Here is a 27,232-nt window from a genome sequence, read left to right as displayed (position 1 = left end):
CATTTATCTCAGCATCTCTTTGGACCCTAGGCAAGTGTTACCAGAAGCTTGCTAGATATCTCTGTCTGACAAACCTATACATGTACACTCTACTTCAGAATCACTAATCACAGCATCATCTCCTTGGCTGTCATAGCTAGAAAACTTGTCACTACCCTAGACTTAACACGTCTCCAACTTCCACACCAAATCAGTCCCCAAATCCTGTTAACTCCAACTCAGAAACAGCTCTTAAATCTCATCAGTTCCTTCTATTCTCCTGTCTAGAATGTCTGCTCCTACTTCTCTTTCCTTCCAACCCTCACATTTATTCATCTGATAAATCCATAGCCATTTTCATCACTTAGCTAAAATATAATTGTCTTTGTATAGCTTTTCCCAACTCTCCCTGAACTCTATCAAAATCTTTTCCAGGGCTTCCCTGGTGGCGCAGTGGTTGAGAGTCCGCCTGCCGATGCAGGGGACGTGGGTTCGTGCCCCGGTCCGGGAAGATCCCACGTGCCGCAGAGCGGCTAGGCCCGTGAGCCATAGCCGCTGAGCCTGCGCGTCCGGAGCCTGTGCTCCGCAACGGGAGAGGCCCGCGTACCGCAAAAAAAAAAAAAAAAAAAAAAATCTTTTCCATTGGCTTCAGTCCTCCATTAGCAATTCTCTCTCTTTTCTATATAAGCACCTAATTTATATTGACATTTCTAAGGATAAGAGCCATGATTTCATCTTAAAATCCACAGCATTTGATACACAGTAAATGCACAAAAGATACTTACTTAAAGAGCATATATGTAGGGCTTCCCTGGTGGCGCAGTGGTTAAGAATCTGTCTGCCAATGCAGGAGACACGGGTTCGAGCTCTGGTCTGGGAAGACCCCACATGCCGTGGAGCAATTAAGCCAGTGTGCCACAGCTACTGAGCCCGCGCGCCACAACTACTGAAGGCTGCGTGCCTAGAGCCCACGCTGTGCAACAAGAGAAGCCACCACAATGAGAAGCCCGTGCACCACAACAAAGAGTAGCCTCTGCTCGCCGCAACTAGAGAAAGCCCACACGCAGCAATGAAGACCCAACGCAGCCATAAATAAATATATATATATATTTTTTTAAAAAAGCATTTTATGTTATGCATTTTATGTTTGTAAACTGTTAGACTTGTAACGAAAGGCTAAAGCCCAAGTGAGTTAAAGATCAGAATAAACGTTAGGACAATAAAAGCATTTTTTTGGTCATGTTCCAAACAAGAATAATAAAGGAGAATTGGTTCTTGGAACAGATGGAGTAATATTACAACAAAAGAAAAAATACAGAAGAACTCAACTTCTATAACATCTGGGCTCACAGAAATAAACTTCTTCAGAGCAGCTCTGTGCTCTCTTACTCTCTCTTGCCTTTCTTAAACATGAATTTTCCTCTTAAGCATGTATGTTCTATTTTTCCAGTCTGAATATTATTTTCCTTAATAGTTACAAGTATATTAGGGGTTGAGCTCTAAAATTCCTTCCTATGACCATCTAACTATTCTCAGCAATCTTTGATGTGCCTGAATACATCATATAGTCAAATGCTGCTTTTATTTTTAAGTGTAGAAAAAAGGCTGGTTCTCAAGTTCTCTATCAAATTATACGACCTTGTCTAGGAAATTACACAGATTCCTAGAAAGCATTTATTTGTTATTTGTTTATTAAACAGATGGTTTGTGAGCTCTTGAAATAGTGATCACAGGAAATCAGTTTAGATTTACTAAGACCACACCATGTCACACTAATCTCATTAATCCATTCACATGACTAGTCCCACAAATAAAGTCATCTGTATCTTAGCTAAACCTAGGACAGTCTCTCATGACAAACTTGGAATCACAGTAGAAAAAGATGGGCAGGGGACTTCCCTGGTGATCCAGTGGTTACGACTCTGCACTCCCAATGCAGGGGGCCCGGGTTCAATCCCTGGTCAGGGAACTAGATCCAGCATGCTGCAACTAAGAGCCCGCAGGCGGCAACAAAGACCCAGCATGCTGCAAGTAAGACCTGGCTCAGCCAAATAAATAAATGTTAAAGAAAAAGAAAGAAAAGAAAAGGATGGGCAAACTACAGCCCATAGGCCACAGTGAGCCCACTGCCCTTTATGTAAATAAAGTTTTACTAGAACGCAGCCCACACTCATTGGTTTATGGCTTCCTTTCTGCTACAAAGGCAAAGATGAGTAGTTCTAAGAAAGACGTATAGCCTACAAAGCCTAAAATATTCAGCCAGCCATCTGGTCCTTTACAGGTAAAGTTTGCTGACCCCTGAATTAGACAAAGAGGTAAAACAGTAACTGACGAAAAGGCCATAGTGAAAAAAAGTGGTCATTTATTAACCTGGAAGGATGCCTCTAATAACATACATGAGAAGTCTCATCTCTTAAACTTTTCCAATATTTTTAACAAATAATTCCAACTAAAACAAACTAAGTTTCTCAGACTGACATATATTACAAAAAGCTGGTATGATATCTACAATGATGAGTGACAAAATTCGATTTTTATAGTATCTTGATATGCTAGAGCATAGTCTCAGTAACATTACGGTTTTATAGAGAAAAACTTGAGTTCAAATTTAGATGAAAAAATATCAACAGCACAAGCTGTAAGAAATCAAAGATATAAGAGTATCTCATGTGGAAAGTCCCAGGGAGCTGAAACATCTGCAAATTCATTAAGCAAACAGAGTGATATGTGTGCCCAAAAAAGTTAATGCTGAAATTATAAAAGAACAGCATATAGAATAAAGGAGGTGAGCCTTTCATTGTACTCTGTGTTGGTCAGACCAAATCTAGACTGTCGTCTTTAGTTTTAGAAATCAGTGTAAGAGCAATGCAATAATGAGATCTGAAAATCATGTCACAAAAAGATTGGTTTTCAAAGTCTCAAAAGGTAAAAATTTAGTACATGGAAAAAAGCTTTAAATAACAGAATGACTTATTCTGAAAAACAGTTTGGTCTTATCTAATGTAGTCCAGAAGAGAGATTCTAATTAGTGAATGAAAGTTAATAGGAAATTCAGATGCAAACTATTGTACATAGTATGGATAAACAACAAGGTCATACTGTATAGCACAGGGAACTATTGATATATTCAATATCCTGTGATAAACCTGTGTGGATTGGTCTCTTGTAATTCTGAGACAGTGTAATTGTTTAGAATTTAACTACTTTCGCCTTTAAAAAGAGTCATGGAAAAGGTAACTGACTCAGATATGGAATAAAGTCTCTCCTTCCCACAGTCCCTCAATAATCCTGTACAAGGCCACTGTTTGAGGGCAGGGGGAGGGGAGGAATAGGGCAAATAAGGTAGGAATCCCTACACGAGGGTGTGAGGAAAAGCTGAGGGGGCCCGCCTCAGCGTGCTAGCTCCTGAGAGGAGTAGGGAGGGTGTTTACTGGGGGCGGGGGGCGGGGGCTCACAACCTGGCACAAGACATTAGAGATCATTCGGAGTAAAGAGACTATGCATATGATAGGGCAGCTTGATTCACGGTGCTGGAGCCCTCGTGGATAAGAAGGGTATTTGCACGGGAAGGTGGACCAGCAGCAGCAGTGGTGCAACATGGGATTGTCAGAACTTGAGTGGAGTATGGAGAATGCACACAGAGAAGAAGGGTTTCTATGCCAAAATAGGGTGCCTACATAAGCGGGGGGGAGAGAGGCCTGCTGGGAGACTGGTCACATACAGAAGGATTGATCAAATAAATAAATGTATTAAGAAAAACAGGAGCCAGGTTTCTCACTATCAGATAAGGGAGTTACAAGTGTAAAAAGGGGAGGCTAAAATGAATCCTGTGGTGTTGAATGTGGATTGAAGAGATCTGTGAACTTATATAAAGATAGATGAGAAATAAATATAGATGTGTATGTATATATGTATACACAAAAACACACACACACACTCCCTAATTCTGCCTTCTAAGAGACCAGAGCAGTGACACTCCAATATCAACGAGCTCATCTAGCACGAAGATCTTGGTTTCTAAATACCATTCTCCCTAAAAGGAACCAGGATTTTTTAGAAACCAACTAATTCCAGGCTTGAGCAGCAGGTAAAGAACAAGTTGAACCTGGAGCGTCTTGTGTCAAAAGAATGTGTTCAAAGAATGATAGGGACAGAGAAGCAAAATTGAAGGAGTTCCCATTGGCCAAATCTGAGACAATCTGAATATTAAATAATGAAGTGACAGGTTATGTTCCACTGAATAAGAATCAATGAGTCCATATTAAAATAAACAAAATAAATAAATTTAACCTGTGATGAGGAACAATATATTTACATAGCCTTAAAATATTCCACAAAATATTTATTAATTACAAAAGGGAAAGGAGTCCTTTAAAATAGAGAAGCGTAGAGGATGAACCCTTAATCAAGTGATCAAAGTGACTATCACTAGTAATGGGATACAGTGAAATTGTATGTCGTGTAAGAAAATGCAATGAGAAGAACTCCTATGATATTCCTGCCACAGATCCATAACCTAAATCTTATCAAGAGAAAACATCAGAAAAAACTAAAAGAAGGGGCATTTTAAACATTAACAGGTATAATCCTTAAAAACGTCACGGTCATAAAAGTTAAGGAAGAATGAAGAACTGTTCCAGAATGAACAAGGAGAAAAAAGATGCATGACTACTAGACACAGCACATGATTCTGAACTGGATCATTTTGCTCTAAAGGACATCACCGGGACAAGTGGCAAAACTTGAACGGGGTCTAAGGATTACATAATATAATGTATCCACGTTCATTTCCTGGATTTTGATTGTCATACCGTGGTTATGCAGGAAAATGTTTTTGTTTGTAGGACACACTAAACTATGTTGGCAACCTACTCTCAAGGGGTTTAGGGTACAGGGGAGTATTTTTATTGTACATACAACTTTTCTAAAAGTCTGAGCTAGAAACAAAGTTAAAAAAACCATGTAATCATTTTTTTCATTTTTTCAGAAGTCAAAATAGAAATAGCAAAGAATTTCTACTATGAAATTTAAGTGAAAAATCATTTTTGGGACTACGGCATAGTACAATCACTCAATCATAACTGCACATCAGAATCACCTGTGACAGTTTCAAAAATTTTGAAAATTCTGAGGCTTAGAGGCCCATCCCAGGCCAAGTAAATCAGCTCTGGGGGTGAATGCAGGCATCAGTATTCTCTACAAGCTTTCTGGTAATTCTGATGTGCAAAGTGGAGAACCACTGGCATGTGCCAGGTCCTGGGGTAATTCACCCTTAGAGGTCTAGTTCAGGTATCTTCTCTATGAAATGTTCCTGGTCCCCCCTATGCCAGAGTTACTCACTTTCTCCACCACCTTTGATTTATTTGTATAATAGTTTTAATTACATTGTGCTGCCATTATTTGGTTATAATACTTTTATTTCCCACTAAAATAAACTCCTTCTAACACAGGGATTGCTGATTAGTTCACTGCTGTATTTTCAATGCTCAGGACAGTGACTGACACATAAGAGGTACTCAAAAATGTTGATTTAAAAAGTAAAATAAAAAGGAGGGAAAGTGGGAAGGGAAGAAAAGGAGGAGAGAGGAAAATAAAGAAATGACTCAATTTCTTTCCTCAGTAGCTTACAGCCAGGAAGAAAGAAGATAAGTAACAAAAAATTATCAAAAGGAAGTAACTCTGGCATGGCAAAGTCTTCTCTCTACCTGTGCCCCAATGACCCATGCTGTGAAATCAAAGCATGTTTTTCAAAATTACTTCTTAAACGTATCTGAATATTCTGTATTTATTCTCTTTCTTAAAATACAAAACTCAAACTACTTTTCTTAAACTGGTTTGAGGCTTTGGATATTTTTTCCTGTAGGTAAAAAAATTCTTGCTGGAAAAAAAGAGATTCTCATCCTGTCACATGCTAAAAAACCTGAAAATATCATTGTTAGTCTGTAAAGCCACCATTTTTCTGTCTTCCAACACCAGTAACTACAAAAATCACTAATATAATCATGTATTAAAAAACAAAGGTATAGGGCTTCCCTGGTGGCGCAGTGGTTGAGAGTCCACCTGCCGATGCGGGGGACATGGGTTCGTGCCCTGGTCCAGGAAGATCCCACATGCCGCAGAGCGGCTAGGCCTGTGAGCCATGGCCACTGAGCCTGCGCGTCCGGAGCCTGTGCTCCACAACGGGAGAGGCCACAGCAGTGAGAGGCCCGCATACCGCAAAAAAAAAAAAAATGTATATATATATATATATATATATATATATATAAAAAAAACAGAGGTATAAGTGACATATAGTCTCTATCATTCAGGTTAAGTTTAAATACCTTTTAACACTTACCTTATCTGCACACATTGACACTTTAATGTCCTGTTGGGATATTTCATAATGTCGGATATTAAAAACATAATTACCAGCCAATTTCAAAATATCAGCTGAGATATACTCTAGTACAGCCACAATATATAGGGACACATGGTAGTCCACTTTGTACCCTAAAACTTCCTGTGGAAAAAATAAACAATTTAATTCCAAAAAATGGCAGCACTGTCAAGTAGCAGTTAAGCACTTAAAAATTTTATTTAACATTCTTGCTTATAAAGAACTTTCTATAAACCAAATATCTAAACTCAAAGGTACCACAGGATATAAAATGAGCTGTTGGCTCAGTATCAGGGTTTCTTTTTGTCTCTCTCTTTTTTTAAGAGACACGTAATCTAACAAATCTGCCTTTAGTATCAAACAAGAAGAGATGATTGATTCTAAGACAGAAATCTTGGACTGGACTTCCCTGAAAACCTCTTGATACATTATCCAAAACCCATCTGACAAGTATCTGCTATCTTCAAGGATCTTGCTTTAATTAATATCCCCAAATTACAATGGTTTCTACTAAGGGGAGGATGTGTGTATGTGTGTGTGTTGGGTGGGGGGAGGGGGAGTCTTGAAATTGCTACCAAATAGTATTCAAATCCATGTACACCAATTATTTTCTACAGACTAAATAATATTCCCTAAACAACTTTTCTAACGTGTAGAAAAGTATCTGTGATAAATACAGATTTAAAAACAGTTCTGAACTCACAGGAGCTTTTGCATTATATATTTTATTAATCAACAAAAAGCTGGAAGTCAATCAGGGGTAGCCATCATTAGAAGATGCCACAAAGATGCATTATTTCTTATCATTAACCTTTAATATTATTTGAAAAGCAATATGATTTCATCAAAGCATACTTCTTTTTGTTTTTTACACATATTAAGAAACATATATATGCATGTATGTGTATAAATAAGTGTACACACACTCAAGTGCACATACACAATAAGACCATGCTATATAAATACACAAATACTATATAAAGTATTATTTGTTAAAATAACCTCCCCAATGCTTTTTTGTGTCTGTTTTTTGTTTGTTTGCTTGTCTGTTCTACCTTCAATGAAGGATGGATTTTGTCCACAGGCAGTAAGAGAGGATTTCTTCGTTTTCGTTTCTCTATGGCAGACTGTGCATCAGCAATAGCCCATTTATCAATTGGATGAGGAAAGGTCTTTTGAACTCGTTCCTGTTCAGATCACAGCAGAACTACTGTTAATAGAAGTGCTCATAAACAGAAAATTCATACAAAATTAAACTTTATCATCATCCATAACACCAGCAGTTAATAGTAACACAGCATATTCTGATTCCTGCAATAAATGAAATTTTTTTGTTTAAAAAAAAAAAGACCAACATGCTATCAAGATTCTTCCACATAATTCCCATGGGTGAGGAAAAAGGTGAAGTTTAAACAGAAAGCTTTAAGTGTAAGCATAATTAAGATAAAATGGAAAAAGGAAAAAGTAATAATATTAGGGGAGATTAAAGCAAACATAAAATACTCTATCAGTGATTTTGAGGTCAAGGTTTCTAGGGTTAAAACTGTTTACCTAACAGAAGTTAACTCATTATTAATAATTACTATGCAGTCTCTCTCCTGCTAATCTCAGAGCTTTATAGAGAAGAATTTTAAAAGAAGAAATATCATGTACCTCTTAAAGGATCAAGTGTGTGGCAGAGCTCAGAATGGTTTAAAGAAATATATCTCTTGGCAAAAACAATCCAAGCCTTTTACGTTACTATTTTGTTCATCTAATCTTAAATGTAACCAGTAATTGGCATGAATAATGAGAAGTAATGATAACTGAATGAAACTCCAATTTAGCAGGATTTCCTATTTTTAAAATTATATTCTCAGCTTCTAACATATTTAGCTTCTGAAAAGTATACTTTTATTATATTTACTTATGTCCAATTCTTACAGCAGAGAACAGGGAAACAAATGCTTTAATTCCGAGAGTCCCTGAAAATCTTAATAGATCTATTACTCCAAATTAAGATTATCCCTACACTGGAAGTTGTTGCCTTGTTATAGAAATAATCTTCAAAAGAAAGGTGATATAAACAGTATAATGCCAAAGTAACTTTTAAAAGCTATACTGACGGATATTTCTAAAAATCTAGAAATACTCCCATGTAACTGAGCCAAAACAAATATTTCAGCACTGAATTACACACGATCTTTTAGAGGTATATGTATGTATATATATACTTTTAATCAATGAGTAAAATGTTTATTCTATACTAGTCCTTTATTGAGGTAATATTTATATGCATTAAAATGTACAGATCTTAAGTGTACCATTGAATGAGTTTTGAAAAATGCTTACATCTGTGTAACCATCACCCTAATCAAGATTACAGAAAATTTCTATCATCTTAATCTCACCCTTCATAGGCAGCCACCATCCTGATTTCTATCACCATTACTTTTAGCTATTTCTGATTTTTATGTAACTGGAATCATATAATACATACTTTCTGGGGTATGTCTCATTTTGCTCTATATAATATCTGTGGATTGTAGCTATGTTATTGCGTATACCAACAGTGCATTCTTTCAGTTTACAATACTACTAAGTAGTATTCCATTTTATGAATCTATCACAATTTGTTTTCCCATTCTCTTGTAGATGGAAACTTTAGCTGTTTCTAATTTTTGCCTATTATGAATAAAACTGCTTGGCTATTCATGTATAAGTCTCTTTGTGAAGATATATTTCCATTTCTCTAGGGTTGAATACCCAGGGGTAAAATTGCTGGGTCATAGGCTAGATATATATTTAACTATAAGAAACTGCAAAACAATTTTCCAAAGTACTTTTGCTGTTTTATACTCCCACTAGCAATGTATAAGAGTTCTAGTTGCTCTACATCTCATCAATATTCCATGTTATCAGTCTTTAATTTTATCCCTTTTAGTGGGTGTGAAATAGTATCTCATCGTAGTTTTAATCTCTATTTCCCTGATGAATTATGAGCTTGAGTACCTTTTCATATGCTTATTGGCCATAAGTATATCTTCTTTTATGAAGTATCTGTTCAAGATTTTTGCCCACTTGGGTGAGCAAGGTATCTTTTTATTACTGACTTGTAGGAGTTTTTGTTTGTTTGTTTGTTTTAACATATTCTGGATACAAGCCTTACAAATACAAGCCTTACCTTACAATTCCTTTGTAAGGAATACATATTGAAACATTTTCTCCTAGTCTGTGACTTATATATACCTTTTGTATTTTCACATCAATTTTATTCTTTGATATTTACAGTGTTTTGAGTCCTCTGCAAAAAAACATTTAACACCAGCTTATAAAGATATTCTCCCGCATTTTCTTCTAGAAACTTTATAGTTTCAGCATTTATGTTTAAGACTATGATATATCTTGAACTAATTTTTGTGTGAGATAGGTTTCAAGGGTTTTTCCCACCATAAATTTATCCGGTTGTTTTAGCACTTTTTTTGCTGAAAAACTTCCCTTTCAGAATGAACTGACCATATATCCCCCATTATGATTTCAATAGTTTTACCTTCCATAATAATTTAGAATGATATAGATTTAGATATAAAAATTAATTTGTACAGTGGTTCAATGACTTTTTGAAATAACAAAATAATTTTTACCTCCACATCTTGAACAGTCCTTGGTTGGGCCATGCATAATTTATTAAGCAGCTGAAAAATCAGCTCTTCAATATAATAGAGAGACTCTTCATTAGCTGAGAGATTGGGATGTACTTGCTCCTGAACCTTTAAAAAAAAAAAGTTCTCAATTTAAGTACAGGCAAAATGATATTTATTAAACAAAAGTCAGAGAATCTTATAAATAATTTATAGTATTTTACCAGAATGGTTACTCAAATACAGATATAAAACAAAAAATGGAGAAAAACTGTATTTGTTGGTCTCTGTAAACTTTTCTTAACTCAGAGTAGTGGTTCTTAATCTTTTCTAGACTCTGAAAATCAGCTGAAAGCCACTGGCCCCTCATCCTTACCACCAAAAAAGCATATGCACATAAAATATTCTACACAATTTCACAGGAAGCATGGATACCCTGAAGTTAATTACTAAACCTACTATGTACCAAGATCCCAACCACGGAAGATATCAATCACTCTCACAAGAGTCGTGAGGCTGCTAAATTTCTGTGGTAAGAGGAGAGGCAGCCATCTGTGATAACTTACGTGATAACCTGTACATGGTTTGGGTTTTGCCCTTCCTGTGACAATTATAATCCTAATGGCTTCTCTCCCCTTTGAGTAGAGCTACTGCAGTGACTCAGTGGCTTGCCTACATGCGTCAGTGGATTACATGTGACAGTGAAGCCCAGGTGCTGGGGGTGGGGTGGAGGAAGCTGTCGGCTACGTGTAGGCCAGTGGTGGAGCTGCAGGCACAATCTGCCCTGTCCCTGCTTCCCCACAGAGGTCGGGCAGAGGTGCCCTGCTCCAAGCTGCGTTTTCCCTTCCCCAGAAACAATGCCATTCTTGCTCCCATTCCTACACATCCCCCTCTGGCTCAGGTGAAAGCCATGCCACTCTGTTTACAGACAAAAAGTTCAGATGCTTTTGGCCACTGGTCTTGAATCTGCCCTCTCTTTCCAGTGATGAGATCCCACTTCAGAGGCATTTTCTGAGAAAGGTGGTTGGGGCTGGTGGCTATCACTGAAAAGTGACGCCAGTGCTGTACCGCCTAAGTGAGTCAGATGCTGCTCTGCAGGCTGGGCATGGTATCAACCAACCTCACTCTCCCAGGTAGGCAAGGCGCAGGACCCTCTTCACTTGGCCTGCCGACTCCATCACAAAACTGTTTTCCTACAGTTCAAAAGCAAGCCACCCCCACCCCTTGTCCTGGTCCAAAGGGCAGAGCATTTTAGTGAGATCTACTTTGTACATCTCTAGCAACAGTTAAGTCCCTGACATTGGGGCCAAATTCTTATTGTGAGACATACATATCCATCCGGCCTTCCCCAACTGTTCCTCCCAAATCTACTTTTGCTTCAGATCTGGGCCGGGTACCAAATAGAAGACTTTTTGATCATCAGCTACTGCTTGAAGCCTGTTTTCTACAAGGACTCCAAAGGCTGAAGTCTCCCAGGGCACAACATGAGGACAAATTTCTCATCAGATAAATGTGGCCTCAAGGAGCTTTCCTTTGTTAGTGTCTTCCTCAGACCATGTTTTCCCATTATATTCCTCTGACCCCCTTTTCAGTCAACAGGTGAAGTTCTCCCAGCCCACAGAGGCAGTAACATCATCTTTTGCATCTCCTCCTCTCCTCTGGCCATCTTGGGAAGCAAAATATTATCTTTTAGCCCAGGCTTCACAGCCACTCTTCATGGGCAGCCCCCATCTGGACTCCAGACCCTGACCTAGGTGAAGTCAGAGGCTTTCTGACAGATTTCTGAATGGATATTACAGGGATGGAAGGGCTCCCCAACCTGCTGTAGGGAATAGCCTGAGAAGACATGTGTTTGGAATCTTAATATTTTGGCACATGGCTATGTCCATTTTAAGATCTCTGGTGGGTCTGAGATATTTAGGTGTGGGTTAAAGGGACAAGGAGTCTTTTTCTTAGCTAAAGTTTTCAAATACTGTTTTGAACAGTGACAGCTACTCTTTATTGCCAGCCCTTCTGGGCATCTCACTGCCACACCATCTTCTCTAGTGTTAACAGGATCTCTGGTCTTAGAAGCCTGCCTTCAGTTCCGAGCTATCCCAAGTAACTGACTGGCCTTGGTACTGGCTGCAACCTTCTGTTAGAAACACACAGGTTCCACCCTCACCTGGCCAGCCTGGTTACTTGGGCCAGTAGGTGCAAGTGACCCTTCCAAGGAACAGGTGTTGATGACTTCAGCATTCAGGGACACTTTGTGTTCCCCCTTACCTAGAACCCTTAGACTACTCCTTCTATTCTCTTCTCCCTGGAAGCCTCTTTCCAAGAGCCCTACTTTTTAGAGCTGAACTGCACAGATTATAGCTGCTATCATACTTAGTCAAGGAAGAGAGAAAGAAGGCCCTCAGGCACGAACTTTCAACTTCTCTCAAGCCAAACCAGTTTAAAATGAAAACTCTAGCAGAAGGAACTGGATTTCCATTTTCTCATGTCTACCTGTCTTCCCCCTATACTCTAAAGTTACCTGTTTCTAGCAAAATAGAAGGGAAGGAGATGCATGCCTAGCAATACATCCCCCCTCCTCCCCCATGCCCTTCTTTGAAGGCCCCAGCTCGGCTGTTCAGGCCACATCTCTCCTCCCCAAGCTCTTCTCGCTCAGCTTGGTGTCCAGCATCCTGAATATTCCTCAGCAGATTCATCTTGTGGGCTCAGATTCTGGGCTCTCAGTTGAAGGCAAGGAGCCAGATTCTCCGGCTCCCTGCAGGCACCGCAGGGACACTTAGGGAGAGGAGGCTGGCTGGGGGCCTAGGAATGTATGTGCCTGTCTGCCTCCCTGGCAGGCTGGTGAAGGGTGCAAGCCTCAGCTCACTGAACCACAGGAAAGGCTCACAACTAGTAGCAGTATCTTCCAGGTAGGGCTATCCTGGAAATAAGTGCGTGTGAGACAGAGAAATTGCTCAGAGTAGGTTTTTTCCACAGCTGTTGTAGGATTGCACATTTTAGACCAATCCTGTCCAGTATTTTTCCTGTCTTAACTTTTGTATTTTTTTTGTTAAGCCAACAAGTCAAGAATTTGGCCCTACGGGGGGATCCATGTGGTAGGCAATAGCTGCTCTTTGGTCAAGGCCTTCATAAAGGATTCGTTCATCCCATTGTCTGTTCCCTAGCCCCACACCTAGGTGAAGACCATGGGAAGGGAAGAATTTTGAGGTCAGTACAAACCAAGTAAGTCTGTAAATTAAAGCTATTAGTTTTCTTCTGGGAGGGCATTTTGCATCAGGCCTGGGCTATGTGCAGAATCAAACCTGGCTGTGAGTTAGGATAGGCACCATTTAGGCTTCCCTGGTGGCACAGTGGTTAGGAATCCGCCTGCCAATGCAGGGGACACGGGTTCGAGCCCTGGTCAGGGAAGACCCCACATGCTGTGGAGCAACTAAGCCTGTGCACCACAACTACTGAGCCTGCACTCTAGAGCCCACGAGCCACAACTACTGAGCCCACGTGCCACAACTACTGAAACCCACGTGCCTAGAGCCCATGTTCCACAACAAGAAGCCCCTGCAATGAGAAGTCCGCGCACTTGCAACGAAGAGTAGCCCCTACTCACCGCAACTAGAGAAAGCCGCGCACAGCAATGAAGAACCAAAGCAGCCAAAAATAAATTAAAAAAAAAAGAATAGGCACCATTAAATTTGGGGTCCAGAACACTGGGAGAAAGGATTGTGTAGTATGTCATAAAGGTCTTCAGTGCGTCTGGGCCCACCTCACTACTCTGGGCCAGCCTGACTGCCAATGTCCACATTAGCACACACTTGAACCTCCCTGCTGAACTCTAGCCCTGCTCCCCTATGTAGGTCAGATGTTTGGCCTCTGGGTTTGGGAAGAGAAAACTGCCATGCCGAGAACCCTCAGGCCCTGGAGTTGGGTACTGGCTCTTTTAGCCAGCTTTTGTGGGAACTGTCTTTGATTGAACCACTAAAGAAGCAAAGGGGGTACATATGAGGTTCCAGCTACCCAAGACAGACCAGATATCCCTCAAAAACAGCTTGGGTTCCTAGCTACAGACTCTATGAAAGTGAATCAAACCTTTTTCCTCACATTTTTCTTTCCAAATTTATTTGCTTTTAAGAACTATAAACTTCTGGCTATTGTTTTTCTTGTTCTCGGGGCCCCTGGGTAGACAGACACAGCTTGATGATTTCAGAGCAGATATAGGCCAAGAAACCAAGGCATTGAGTGCTGAGTCCAGACAAATGATACTTATATACACATCCAAATTTGAAGAGAAAATGTGTTTCTTTAGGTTTCAAACACTGTAATAGATATAAAGCAAAAATAAAAACCTGCTGTAAAGTTAATAAATAAATAAAATAAACCTACTAGAAGTCTATGAACCCTAGCAACAGAGGTAGCCCTGAATAATCATACTACTTTACATGTTACAGAGGTGCTCTATGAAGTAGGTGCTAGTCAGATTTCTTTTACAATGGTATATGCTGCTTTCTGTTGCCACACAGCTGTGCTGAGCCTCTTTTGTTGTTAAATTTCTTTCTTTTTTTTTTTGGCCTCACCACATAGCATGCGGGATCCTAGCACGCCACCAGGGATCAAACCTGCACCCCCTGCAGTGGAAGCACGGAGTCTTAAACACTGGACTGCCAGGGAAGTCCCTGTTGTTAAATTTCTTAAAATTAGAATCTAGTAATCTGTCCTAAAAAATAATCCAGTCAAACTGAATATGAGGAAAAAGAAAGTAAAAAATAGTGCCTAGCGTTATAGTAGGTGTCATGTAAATATCTGCTGAAAGAATGATTAAAAGTATTGTTCTAATGCATGGTATTAGGAGGATATCAATGCCACTGACATAATAAGAAAAAAATTTAAATAGTCTCATAGTTATTTTGGAAAACTGATGCGGTAGTTAAAAATCTTCCCACAAAGAAAACAGCATTAAGTTGACCACTTCATCTAAATTCTCAAAATTTAGCATAAAATTGTTCATTATAGCCTCTTGCATTTTTAAGTTCATAGAAACTTCAGTGAATTCTTTTCTTTCATTAATATCAGTTATTTGTGTGTCCATTCTTTTCTTGATCACTCTCTCTGGGGTTTATCAATTTTATTAATCTTTTCAAGAACCAACTTTTGGCTTTGTTGATGCTCTCCATTTTATGTTTGTTTTATATTTCATTTATATGTTTCATCTCCATTTTTTCTTCTATTTATTCTTTTTTCCTGACTTCTTGGTATGGATACTTATTTTCAACCTTTCTTCTTTTGCAATATGTATATTTTGTCTAAGAACTACTTTTGTAAAAAACCCACAGATTTTTATATGGAATATTTTTGCAGTCATCCATTTCAAAATAACTTCTAATTTCCATTATGGTATCTTCTTTAACTTTTAGAATTTAAGTATACTTAAATACTTTAAGTATACTTAAATACTTAATTTCTAAACACAGGGGTTTTTTTTCATGTTATCTTTTTTATCAATTTCTAGAATAATCACACTGTGGTCAGAAAACATACTTTCTATGATTTCAATTTTTTTTGAAATATGTTAAGACTTGCTTTTATAGCTCATTGCATGGCCTTAGATGGCTTCACTGACAAACTCATCAAACATTCAAGGAAGAAATGCAACAATCTTAAGCAAGCTTTCTTGAAAAACAGTAAAGTAGACTTCTCAAGTTATTTTGAGGCTAGCCTTGATATAAAAACTCAAAAAGATGAAAAGTACAGCTCGTTCGTTTTCACTCATGAACCTAGAAACAAAAGCCTAAATAAACTATTAGCTAACTTAATTTTGTAATATATTAAAAAAAAGTATACAACACGACCAAGCTGGATTTATCCTAGGAATGTTAAGTTGGCTTAATGTTGGAAAATCAAGCAAAGTAATTCACCATGTTAACAGATTAAATAAGAGAGAAAAATAATATGATCTTAAACAGATGTAGAAAAAGCACATAAAATTTTGAATATTCATTCATAATCAAATCTCTTAATGAACTTCCTGAATTTGGTAAAAGATATCTACAAAAATCTACAAGAAACATCATAGTTAATGGTAAAACACTGAAAGCTTTCCTTTTGAGATTAGGAAAAAGGCAAAGATACTAGCTATTATGATTTCTATTCCACATTGTACTGGAGGTCCTGGCCAGTGAAGTACAGCAAGAAAAATGAAAGTATAAGAATCAGAAAAGAAGAAACAAATCTGCAGATGATTTGATTGCCCACTGTGATAGTTAATTTGATGTGTCAACTTCTGGGCCACCGGGTACCCAGATATTTGGTTAAATATTATTTCTGAGGGTGTCTCTGAGGGCGTTTGTGGATGAGATTAACATTTGAACTGGTAGACTGAGTAAAGCAGATTGCGCTCCCCAGAGTGGGTGGACCTCATGCAATCCACTGAAGGCCTGAATAGTAGAAAAGGCTGGGTAAGAAAGAATTCTCTCTCTCTGCCTGACAGGTTTTCAGTCTTCTTTTGCTTTTGGACTAGAACTTGGACTAGAATTACACCATCAGTTCTCCTGGGTCTCCAGCTTACTGACTGCAGATCTTCACTTCTCTGTCTCTATAAGAGTGTGTGTGTGTGTGTGTGTGTGTGTGTGTGTGTGTGTGTGTGTGTGTGTGTGTGTGTGTGTGTGTGTGTGTGTGTGTATGTGTGTATTTCTGTTTCTCTAAAGATCCCAGACTAATACACCCATGAAGGAAAATAAAAATATGGTACACATAAATTATTTCAAATCATAAAAATAAAATGTTATTTCTGTGTAACAGCAACAAAGTTAGAAAATAAATTTTTAAAATAATATCACTTACAATAGAATAAACATTATAACATGTATCTTGGAATAAATCTTAGATAAGAAGTACAAGACTCCTAGGGAGAAAAACCAGACTATGAGAAAAATTAAAGATCTAAATAAATGAAATAAAATACCATGTTCATGAATTATCAGACTTAATATTGTAAATATATCAATTCTCCTCAAACTGATCCATGGAGTTAATAAAATCACAGTCAAAACCAAAGAGTATGTTTGGTTAAAATTGAAAAGATAATTTCAAAACTTATATAGAAATACAAAAAGCTAAGAAATCAGTCATATACTCTTAAAGAAATATAAGTGCTTGCTCCAATTATTATTGGAATTTATTACAAAGCTACAGTATTTAATAATGTGATACTGATATAATGATAGACAAACAGATGAAAAGAACAGAACAGAGAGTACAGAAACAAGCCCACAGATATACAGACCCTTGATGTACAACAAAGGTGGCATTATGGGCAGGGGGAGGATTGTTGAGGGACACTGGGGCAAGTCAATGAATAGTGAACAACTGGATACCCATATGGAGAAGAATGAAATCAACTCCTATTCACACTCGATACAAAAATCAATTTTAGTTGATTTTAGACCTATTAAATAAATAGACCTAATAAAGTTCTGATAATATAAAACAAGATAATAGATAATTATCTTCATGACCTCAGGACAGAAAAGGATTTACTAAACAGAACACAAAAATTACTACCCAAAGTGTGATAATACCAAGTGTTGTTGATTATGTAGAAAAATGGGAACTCTCACACACTGCCAATGGCCTGCAAAATGGCTCTATCACTTTGGAAAACTTTGCCATCAACTACTAAAGTTCAAGATAGGCATACCCTATGATCCAGTAATTCTACTACTCAATATTTTATATCCTTTAAAACTCTACAGTCCAATACAGTAGACACTAGCCTCATGTGGCTACTGAGCACATGAAATGTAGTTCTACTGAACTGGAGATGGGCTATAAGAGTAAAATGCATACCAGACATCAAAGATCTAGCACACACAAAAAATGTCAAATATCTCAATAATTTTTATGTTGACTATATGCTGAAATGATTAGATTTACTGGGTTAAATACGTTATTTAAATCAATTTCATCTGTGTCTTCTTATATATTTAATGTGGTTATGAGAAAAGTTTAAATTACATATGTGGTTAATATTATATTCCAATTGGACGGCACTGCTCTAGAGCAATAAGCACAAACGTTTACCAGAAGACATGTACAAGAAGGCTCATAAAAAACATTATTGGTGGACTTCACTCGTGGTGCAGTGGTTAAGAATCCGCCTGCCGGGCTTCCCTGGTGGCGCAGTGGTTGAGAGTCCGCCTGCCGATGCCACAATGAGAAGCCCGCACATCACAACGAAGAGTAGCCCCCCGCTCGCCCCAACTAGAGAAAGCCTACAAATTGGAAGGAATTGAGAAGGAATAAAATTGGAAAAGAAGAAATAAAATCATCGCTATTTGCTGATGACATGATACTATACATAGAAAATCCTAAAGATGCCACCAGAAAACTACTAGAAGTATTAAGTGAATTTGGTTAAGGTTGCAGGATACAAAACTAATGCACAGAAATCTCTGGCATTCCTATACTCCAACAACGAAAAATCAGAAAGAGAAATTAAGGAAACACTCCCATTTACCACTGCAACAAAAAGAATAAAATACCTAGGAATAAACCTGCCTAAACAGGCAAAAGACTTGTACTCAGAAAACTATAAAACACTGATGAAAGTAATCAAAGATGACACAAACAGATGGAGAAATATATCATGTTCTTAGATTGGAAGAATCAATATTGTGAAAATGACTATACTACCCAAAGCAATCTACAGATTCAATGCAATCCCTATCAAACTACCAATGGCATTCTTCACAGAATTAGAACAAAGAAATCTTACAATTCGTATGGAAACACAAAAGACCCCAACTAGCCAAAGCAATCTTGAGAAAGAAAAACAGAGTTGGAGGAATCAGGCGCCCCAACTTCAGACTATACCACAAAGCTACAGTAATCAAGACAGTATGGTACTGGCACAAAAACAAAAATATAGATCAACGGTACAGGACAGAATGCCCAGAGATAAACCCACGCACATATGGGCACCTAATTTACGACAAAGGAGGCAAGAACATACAATGAAGAAAAGACAGCCTCTTCAATAAGTGGTGCTGGGAAAACTGGAGAGCTACATGTAAAAGAATGAAATTAGAACACTACCTAATACCATACACAAAAATAAACTCAAAATGGATTAAAGACTTAAATATAAGACCAAACACTATAAAACTTTTAGAGGAAAACATAGGAAAAACATTCTTTGACATAAATCACAGCAAGATCTTTTTTGATCCACCTCCTAGAGTAACAGAAATAAAAACAAATGGGACTTAATTAAACTTAAAAGCTTTTGCACAGCAAAGAAAACCATAAACAAGACAAAAAGACAACCATCAGAATGGGAGAAAATATTTGCAAATGAAACAGACAAAGGAGTAATCTCCAAAATATACAAACAGCTCATGGAGCTCAATATCAAAAAAACCCGAACAATCCAGTTAAAAAATGGGCAGAAGACCTAAACAGCCATTTCACCAAGGAAGACACACATATGGCCAAGAGGCACATGAAAAGATGCTCAACATCACTAATTATTAGAGAAATGCAAATCAAAACTGCAATGAGGTATCACCTCACACCGGTCAGAATGGCCATTATCAAAAAAATTAGAAACAATAAATGCTGGAAAGGGTGTGTTGAAAAGGGAACTCTCCTACACTGTTGGTGGGAATGTAAATTGATACAACCACTATGGAAAACAGTATGGAGGTTCCTTAAAAAACTAAAAATAGAACTACCATATGACCCAGCAATCCCACTACTGGGCATATACCCTGAGAAAACCATAATTCAAAAAGAGAGAGACATGCACCACAATGTTCACTACAGCACTATTTACAATAGCCAGGACATGGAAGCAACCTAAGTGTCCATCTACAGATGAATGGATAAAGAAGATGTGGCACATATATAAAATGTAATATTACTCAGCCATAAAAAGAAATGAAACTGAGGTATTTGTAGTGAGGTGGATGGACCTAGAGTCTGTCATACAGAGTGAAGTAAGTCAGAAAGAGAAAAACAAATACCGTATGCTGACACATATATATGGAATCTTAAAAAAAAAAAAATGTTACTGATGAACCTAGTTGCAGGGCAGGAATAAAGAGGCAGACATAGAGAATGGACTTGATGACATGGGGAGGGAGCACGAAGCTGGGGCGAAGTGAGAGTAGCATCGACATATATACACTACCGAATGTACAATAGTTGGCTGGTGGGAAGCAGCAGCATAGCACAGGGAGATCGGTTTGGTGCTTTGCGATGACCTAGAAGGGTGGGATAGGGAGGACAGGAGGGAGGCTCAAGAGGGAGGGGACATGGGGACATGTGTATGCATATGGCTGATTTGCTTTGCTGTGCAACAGAAACTAACACGGTATTGTGAAGCAATTATACTCCAATAAAGATCTATTAAAAAAAAAAAAGAACTACAGTGGTGACAGTTCTGAAAAAAAAACAAAGGAACCAATACAGAAGAAAAGCCAAAGGAATGCCCAGGATGAAGTAAGGGAAAATTATAAGATGAGAGCTGTACAACAGGCATAAAGGTCACCAGTCTGATAAGAGCAGATCAGAAGGCTCTAAGAGAAGCTATCTCAAGAAGATGAAATTATCAGAGTAACTGATGGATCTAAAACTCTTGAGAGGATATTTAAACAACTGGTAGAGAGTTTGAGCTTAAATTAATAAATACACAGAAAATACACAAACAAGAAAACAAGACAATTATTAACTTCAGTAAAAGGTTAGGTAGTAAGAAAAAGTGGTTTAACTATAAATAACATATAGTATAGTATATGGTCATTATTTATGGTTATAATACTATAAACTCTGAATACTGATCCAACCAAAATTAAGATATAACCATGGGGTGGGAGGAGAGACAGGAAGTATATGTGGTTGGAGGGGGAATGTATATGTGTATTGAAGAATATTAAATCCTTACCTTCCAGAGTAGGAAATCAACAGATAATGCCCAAAACAGAAAAGTCATAAGTAGCGATAGAAGCACTTTTTTTCCTTAGAGACACAGAATACTGAAATGAATCATTTTGAAAAATTAAAGGGACTGCCTCTAGGAAGCAAAAAATGTTGTGAATAGTGAGGAGGTAATGCTCTTTTTCGTAACAAGCCTTATAGAGCTATTTATCTTTTTTTTTTCCGTGAATAATTTTGATAAAATACAAAGAAATTTACAAGGAAACATGATAAGTGGGGAAGTGAGAAAGAGGAAGGACACATGAAACTGGAGACAATAATTAAAAACTACTTTTTCAAGAAGTCTGGATAAGAAGAGTTTAAATAAGGCAATTAGAAATTCATATAGGACTAACATCCAAAAAACCTGGCTTTATATTTCTTTAGAAATTCCAAATAGATTTGGGAGAAATAAATCTTTCCTCTTACAACCTGCACTTCTTTCATATAATAAGAGGAAACTTAATTACATCCTACCATGTATTTCTATTAGATCAACAGACATTTTAAAAAATATAAAATAAACATTTATATTGGAAGTTCAGCTTGGAGTTCATAAGGCTGTTTGTTATAACATCCTTCCATAAAAGCCAAGGGCCCTAATCAGTAAAAATGACTGTGCATGAGAATTAAGATAATGTCTAATGGATTTTTTTCTATGATTATGATTTTAGTAAATAACCTACAAAGCAACCTTAACACTGAGCATGTGAGTTTCTTATACTAAACTTGTTAAACTGCAAATATGAAAAGTCATAAAAACAAATATACAGTGTTAAAATCCCAGCCATAGGGCTTCCCTGGTGGCGCAGTGGTTGAGAGTCCGCCTGCCGATGCAGGGGACACGGGTTTGTGCCCCGGTCCGGGAGGAACCCACATGCCGCGGAGCGGCTGGGCCCATGAGCCATGGCCGCTGAGCCTGCGCGTCCGGAGCCTGTGCTCCGCAACGGGAGAGGCCACACAGTGTGAGGCCCGCGTATCGCAAAAATAAAAAATCCCAGACATAAATACTAATAAGGACATCAAGATGACAATGAAAGATAACCATATTTTGTACTTTCACAGTATTTACTACCTCAGCACCCTGAGAGACAATCAACATAAAATTACCACATCAGAACAAACTCATTTTCAGATTTTTCTGAAAGACTGGTCAGAAAAAGAGCAATTAAAATAATTTTCAATCTTTAACAGTAGATTAACAAGTCAGACCTGTATTTTAGTTACACCGTATTTTCAAATTGCCAGAAGGTACTTCCTTATACACACACTGTAAACAGAATAGTCATAATACTATATATTCATGCATAGACACATATAAAAGCATTAAACTTTATTTTTTAAATTGATAAATACTAGGTTTGACAAATTTTGGAAATGCTATTTCCTAATATATATATTTTTTCAGTCCCCCATACTCACAATCAAATAAAAAAATCTTGCTAGTGCACTTGTTCAATCAACTATCATTTGAGTTTCTGGTACAATGTAGAAATAAATCCCTCTGGATACACAGTCTGTGTATTTACTTATGTCAAATTCTTTATTCTACTGCTAAGATTTCTGCAAGGATGCAAGTGCCTCAAACACCAATTAAGAATACTGTAAGTTTTGTTTGTTGTAAGAGTTAAAATTCAATTTAAAAAGAAAAAGTGGCAAATTTCATCCTAAAGATATACTACTACAAAATATTGCTCATAGAAATTCTTAAAAACCTAAATAAATGAAAATTTAAACTGTATGGGTTTAAAGACTCAATATTGTTAAGATGTCAATTTCCCTCAAATAATCTATAAATTCAACAAAATTCCAGGATTTTTTTTTTTTGGTAGAAATTGACAGGCTAATTTTAAAATTCCTATGGCTATACAAAGGTCTTAGAATAACCAAAACAACTCTGAAAAAGAACAAAGTCGGAAGGCTAAAACTACCTGATTCCAAGATTTTTTATAAAGCTACAATAATCCAAATAGTGTGGTAATGATGTAAAGATAGGAAAATAGGGACTTCCCTGCCAGTCCAGTGGTTAGGACTTTGCCCTTCCACTGCAGGGGGCGTAGGTTTGATTCTTAGTCAGGGAACTAAGATGCTGCATGCTGCACAGCCAAATAAATAAATAATAAAATAAATAAATTTTTAAAAGATAGGACAAAAGACCAATGCAACAGAATAGAGAATCCAGAAATAAAAACACAAATACAGACAAATGATTTTTTTGCTCGTTCATGCAAAGTTTTAAAAACTTAAAACTTTTGCTCTTCAAAAGATAATATTAAGAGTGAATTGAATATAATCAGTGAATCAGACAATGAACTAATAACATTTTATAGTAATAAAACAATATATTTTGGTCTTTCAAGAACTGAGATTTTCTCCATAGGAATAATTTAATTCTTTAATTTTAAACTATATTAATGTGTACATTGAACGCTCTAAGTTGAAGCCATCATTCTCAATTAAATAACACTACTATGACAATACTTGAACTAAATTTTAAAACAAAAATTAGCACTTTCTCTTGGTAAATAAGCTATAACTCTGTCAGAAATTATTGACTAAATGCGTATTAATGTATTAACTATACTTTCTAAGGTGAAGTTGCTATAGTATTTAATGTATATATAGAAAGTGAGAAGAAATGAGTAAGTTGCAGATTAGACAGAATTTAGAATTAGGTTTCGAAAAATGAAGTTGTCATATATGGGTTCTAGCACATCTCACCATAAAAATTCTGGAGATCGGATAATTGTAACCTGGTTAATTTGGGATGATGGATATTTTGGACTAATAGTGACAACATAAATACATTTTAGGACTAGTATACATGTGGCATATGGATTCATGGTAAGAATGAAAACCTAAACTATATAGTTTATAATCCATAAACTATTTTATAGTATTCAAAGATAAGGTATCATTATTGATAGTATTAAATACAGTTACCCTGAACATTGATGGTTCAAAACATTTTACTGGATTATGCAATGTTAACCCAGAATTTGTTTTGATCCTTGGATGTATATATATATATAATAATGCCAATTAACTTTATTTACTTTCTTGTTTACATGTTGGGTTTTTTGTTTTAAAATTATTTTGTTAAAAAAATCCCAATAAAGATTTATTGCTATTTTTTTTTTTTTTGCCGTACGCGGGCCTCTCACTGTTGTGGTCCCTCCCGTTGCGGAGCACAGGCTCCGGACGCGCAGGCTCAGCGGCCATGGCTCACGGGCCCAGCCGCTCCGCGGCATGTGGGATCTTCCCGGACCGGGGCACAAACCCGTGTCCCCTGCATCGGCAGGCGGACTCTCAACCACTGCGCCACCAGGGAAGCCCCTATTGCTATTTTTAAAGAGGTAATACTAAGAGAATAAAAAACTACAGACTGAAAGAAAATCTTTGTATATAAAGGATTTATAGTTAGATACACAAAGAATCCTCAAAACTCAACAATAAGAAATCAAACAACTTAACAAAAAAGGGCAAGGGATCTGAACAAACAGTTCACCAAAGAAGATATATGGATGGCAAATAAGGACAGGAGAGATGCTTGACATCATTAATCATCAGGGAAATGCAAATTAAAACAAGATACCAGTATAATAACCCAATTAGGATGCCTAGAAATAAATTTAAATACCAAGTGCTGGCAGGAAGAACTGGAATTCTCATATGTTGCTGGTGGGAATGTAAAACTGTACAACAGTTCAAATAGAAAACAGTGTGACAGTTACTTAAAAAGTTAAACACACCTACTACCTGATCCAGTCACTCGTTGATAATTACCCAAGAGAAAAGGAACTATATGCCCATACAAAGACTTGTATACACATGTTTACAGCTTTATTTTTAACAGCCAAGATATGAAAACCAAATGTACATCAACAAGTGAATGGATTAAAAAAAAAAAAAAAAGTGGGGACTTCCCTGGTGGTCCAGTGGTAAAGAATCCGCCTTAATGCAGGGGATGTGGGTTCGATTCCTCGTTAGGGAACTAAGATCCCACATGCCTCGGGGCAACTAAAGTCGCGTGCCGCAACTACTGAGCTCGAGCGCCTCAACTAGAGCCCTCGTGCCACAAACTACAGAGCCCACGCGCCCTGGAGCCTGTGTGCCACAACTAGAGAAGAGAAAACCCACACGTCACAACTAGAGAGAAGGCTGTGCACCACAACAAAGAGCCTGCACACCGCAACAAAAGATCCTGCTTGCCTCAACGAAGATCCTGCATGCTGCAACTAAGACTGGACGCGGCCGAAAATAAATAAAATAAATAAATAAATGATAAATCTTTAAAAAAAAAAAGTGGTATATCCACACTATGGAATGCTACTGAACAAAAAGGAATGAACTATTGATGTATGCAACAACATGGATGGATCTCAAAATAATTATGTTGAGTGAAAGAAGCCAGGCAAAAATAACAATATATACTGTGTGATTCCATTACCAAAAAACTCTAGAAAAAGCAATCTATAGTTATAGGAAGCAAATCAGTGATTGCTTGTGGATTAGAGGTCAGGAGGGATGGGAGGGAGAATTATAGAGAGTCAAGAGGAAATCTATGGGCTGAAGGCTATACTATCTTTATTATGAATGTTTCACTTAAGTATACATACATAAAAACTTATCAAACTGTACACTTTAAATATGTGCAGTTTATTGTATGTTAATTCTCAAATAAGTTATTTAAAATAATATAAAAATCAATATTCTGAGGTAGCATTTTTCTGATCAGGGTGTATAATCAAGAATTGAAACCACAGTTGTACACTATAAACTAAGGTCAGGAACTATTTCTTATGTTTTTGGTCTCTTCCTATTTCCCCACTCCTTTATTCCTAACACAAAGGTAATTTAGCACCATGCTTTGCATAAAGCAAGCACTCAATAAACAGCTGCTAAATAAATTCATGGTAGCAAACAGATTCCCTGAACTTGCTGAAATTCAGAGACTGGGAAAAATTAAGAAGTCCATTAACTTTGGTTTTATTTCATTGGATATGTACCTGAAGACTCAGTTATCCCATATAACATTATAAATGAGGGGATTCCCACTGTATGTTCCTCTATTCCCACTGTCTATTAATATTCACTTCCCTTCCCACTTAGATTTAGTGTTCTTAATTAGGTGCTTTCTTGACAGGTTTTCAAGGTGGATTGATTGATTGACTGATTGATTGATTTACTTTTGGCTGCATTGGGTCTTCCTTGCTGCGCGGGCTTTCTCTAGTTGCGGCGAGCAGGGACTACTCTTTGTTGCGGTGTGCGGGCTTCTCAGTGCAATGGCTTCTCTTGTTGCAGAGCACAGGCTCTAGGTGTGCGGGCTTCAGTAGTTGGCACACGGGCTCAATAGTTGCGGCTTGCAGGCTCTAGAGCGCAGGCTCAGTAGTTGTGGCGCATGGGCTTAGTTGCTCCGCGGCATGTGGGATCTTCCCGGACTAGGGATCAAACCTGTGTCCCCTGCACTGGCAGGCCAATTCTTAACCACTGTGCCACCAGGGAAGTCCCCAAGGTGGGTTTACTTAAAATACAGAAACTACAGGCCAGGAATCTCATTCTATTTAGCTTAATATTAGGTAAGGGCTTACCATAAAACAATCAAAACATACAGGAAAGACTATTAGCTGAAACTGAAAGTTTTGTCATTAAAATTTTCCTTGATTGGAATGAAATGGCAAATGAACTGTAAGTACCTTCCCATACAATCAGGCCAAGAAAGTACAGGCTAGATCAATGGTTCCCAACTTGTTCCAGTGGCAGAGCATTTGGAAGTCACAGTGCTCTTAGAAGAATATGAAGTGTTAAGATACTTACACTTCATCATAGTAAGCAAGAAGAATGTTAATAAAAATGACTATAAAACTTAAAACTATAGGCACATGTTTGTAAGTAAAAACAAAAAGTATCATAAGCAGTTCTCCCTGTAAAACCTCTATATCTCTTGTTCATTTACTTTACAATCTTGCACTACTCATTAGCAGATAAACTGCAGCACGTACCACAGACCTAAGAAAAACTTAAGAGAAAAAAATAAAACTGAAAAAAATTAATAGTGGCTTTTTTTCCTGTGACCTGGGGAAAAGATCACTAAGTATTCAGTCAAAGTTTAAGACTCCCTGGGCCAAATGCCCATGTCCTTCAGCATACTACCAAAACTACTATTTGCACTCTTTCTTAAAGAAGATCTGCCGGCAAGGTACTTGCACTCAAGGAGTAAATAAAGGAGGTTCTCCTTTCCCACATCTCCACAACTGCCCTCCTCCCACTTAACTGAAGAAAGGCAGATCTC

The 27,232-nt window shown here is 37.5% G+C and overlaps 1 protein-coding gene across 1 annotated transcript in view; it reads right to left on the bottom strand.

The window, feature by feature from the left end:
* The window catches only part of SOS2 (SOS Ras/Rho guanine nucleotide exchange factor 2), a 100,114-nt gene that overhangs the window by 63,212 nt on the left and 9,670 nt on the right, over nucleotides 1-27,232 (bottom strand). The window contains exons 2-4 of the mRNA XM_060142866.1: nucleotides 9,982-10,107; nucleotides 7,414-7,545; nucleotides 6,317-6,481 (exon numbers count right to left, since the gene is read on the bottom strand). Of these exons, the coding sequence (XP_059998849.1) occupies nucleotides 6,317-6,481; nucleotides 7,414-7,545; nucleotides 9,982-10,107 (423 nt within the window). The remainder of the gene's footprint in view (nucleotides 1-6,316; nucleotides 6,482-7,413; nucleotides 7,546-9,981; nucleotides 10,108-27,232) is intronic.

Source organism: Lagenorhynchus albirostris, chromosome 1 (assembly GCF_949774975.1).
Source record: "Lagenorhynchus albirostris chromosome 1, mLagAlb1.1, whole genome shotgun sequence".
NCBI classification, from domain to species: Eukaryota; Metazoa; Chordata; class Mammalia; order Artiodactyla; family Delphinidae; genus Lagenorhynchus; species Lagenorhynchus albirostris.
Note: the sequence above shows the minus strand (reverse complement) of the source record. Positions and strands in the feature narration are given on the sequence as shown.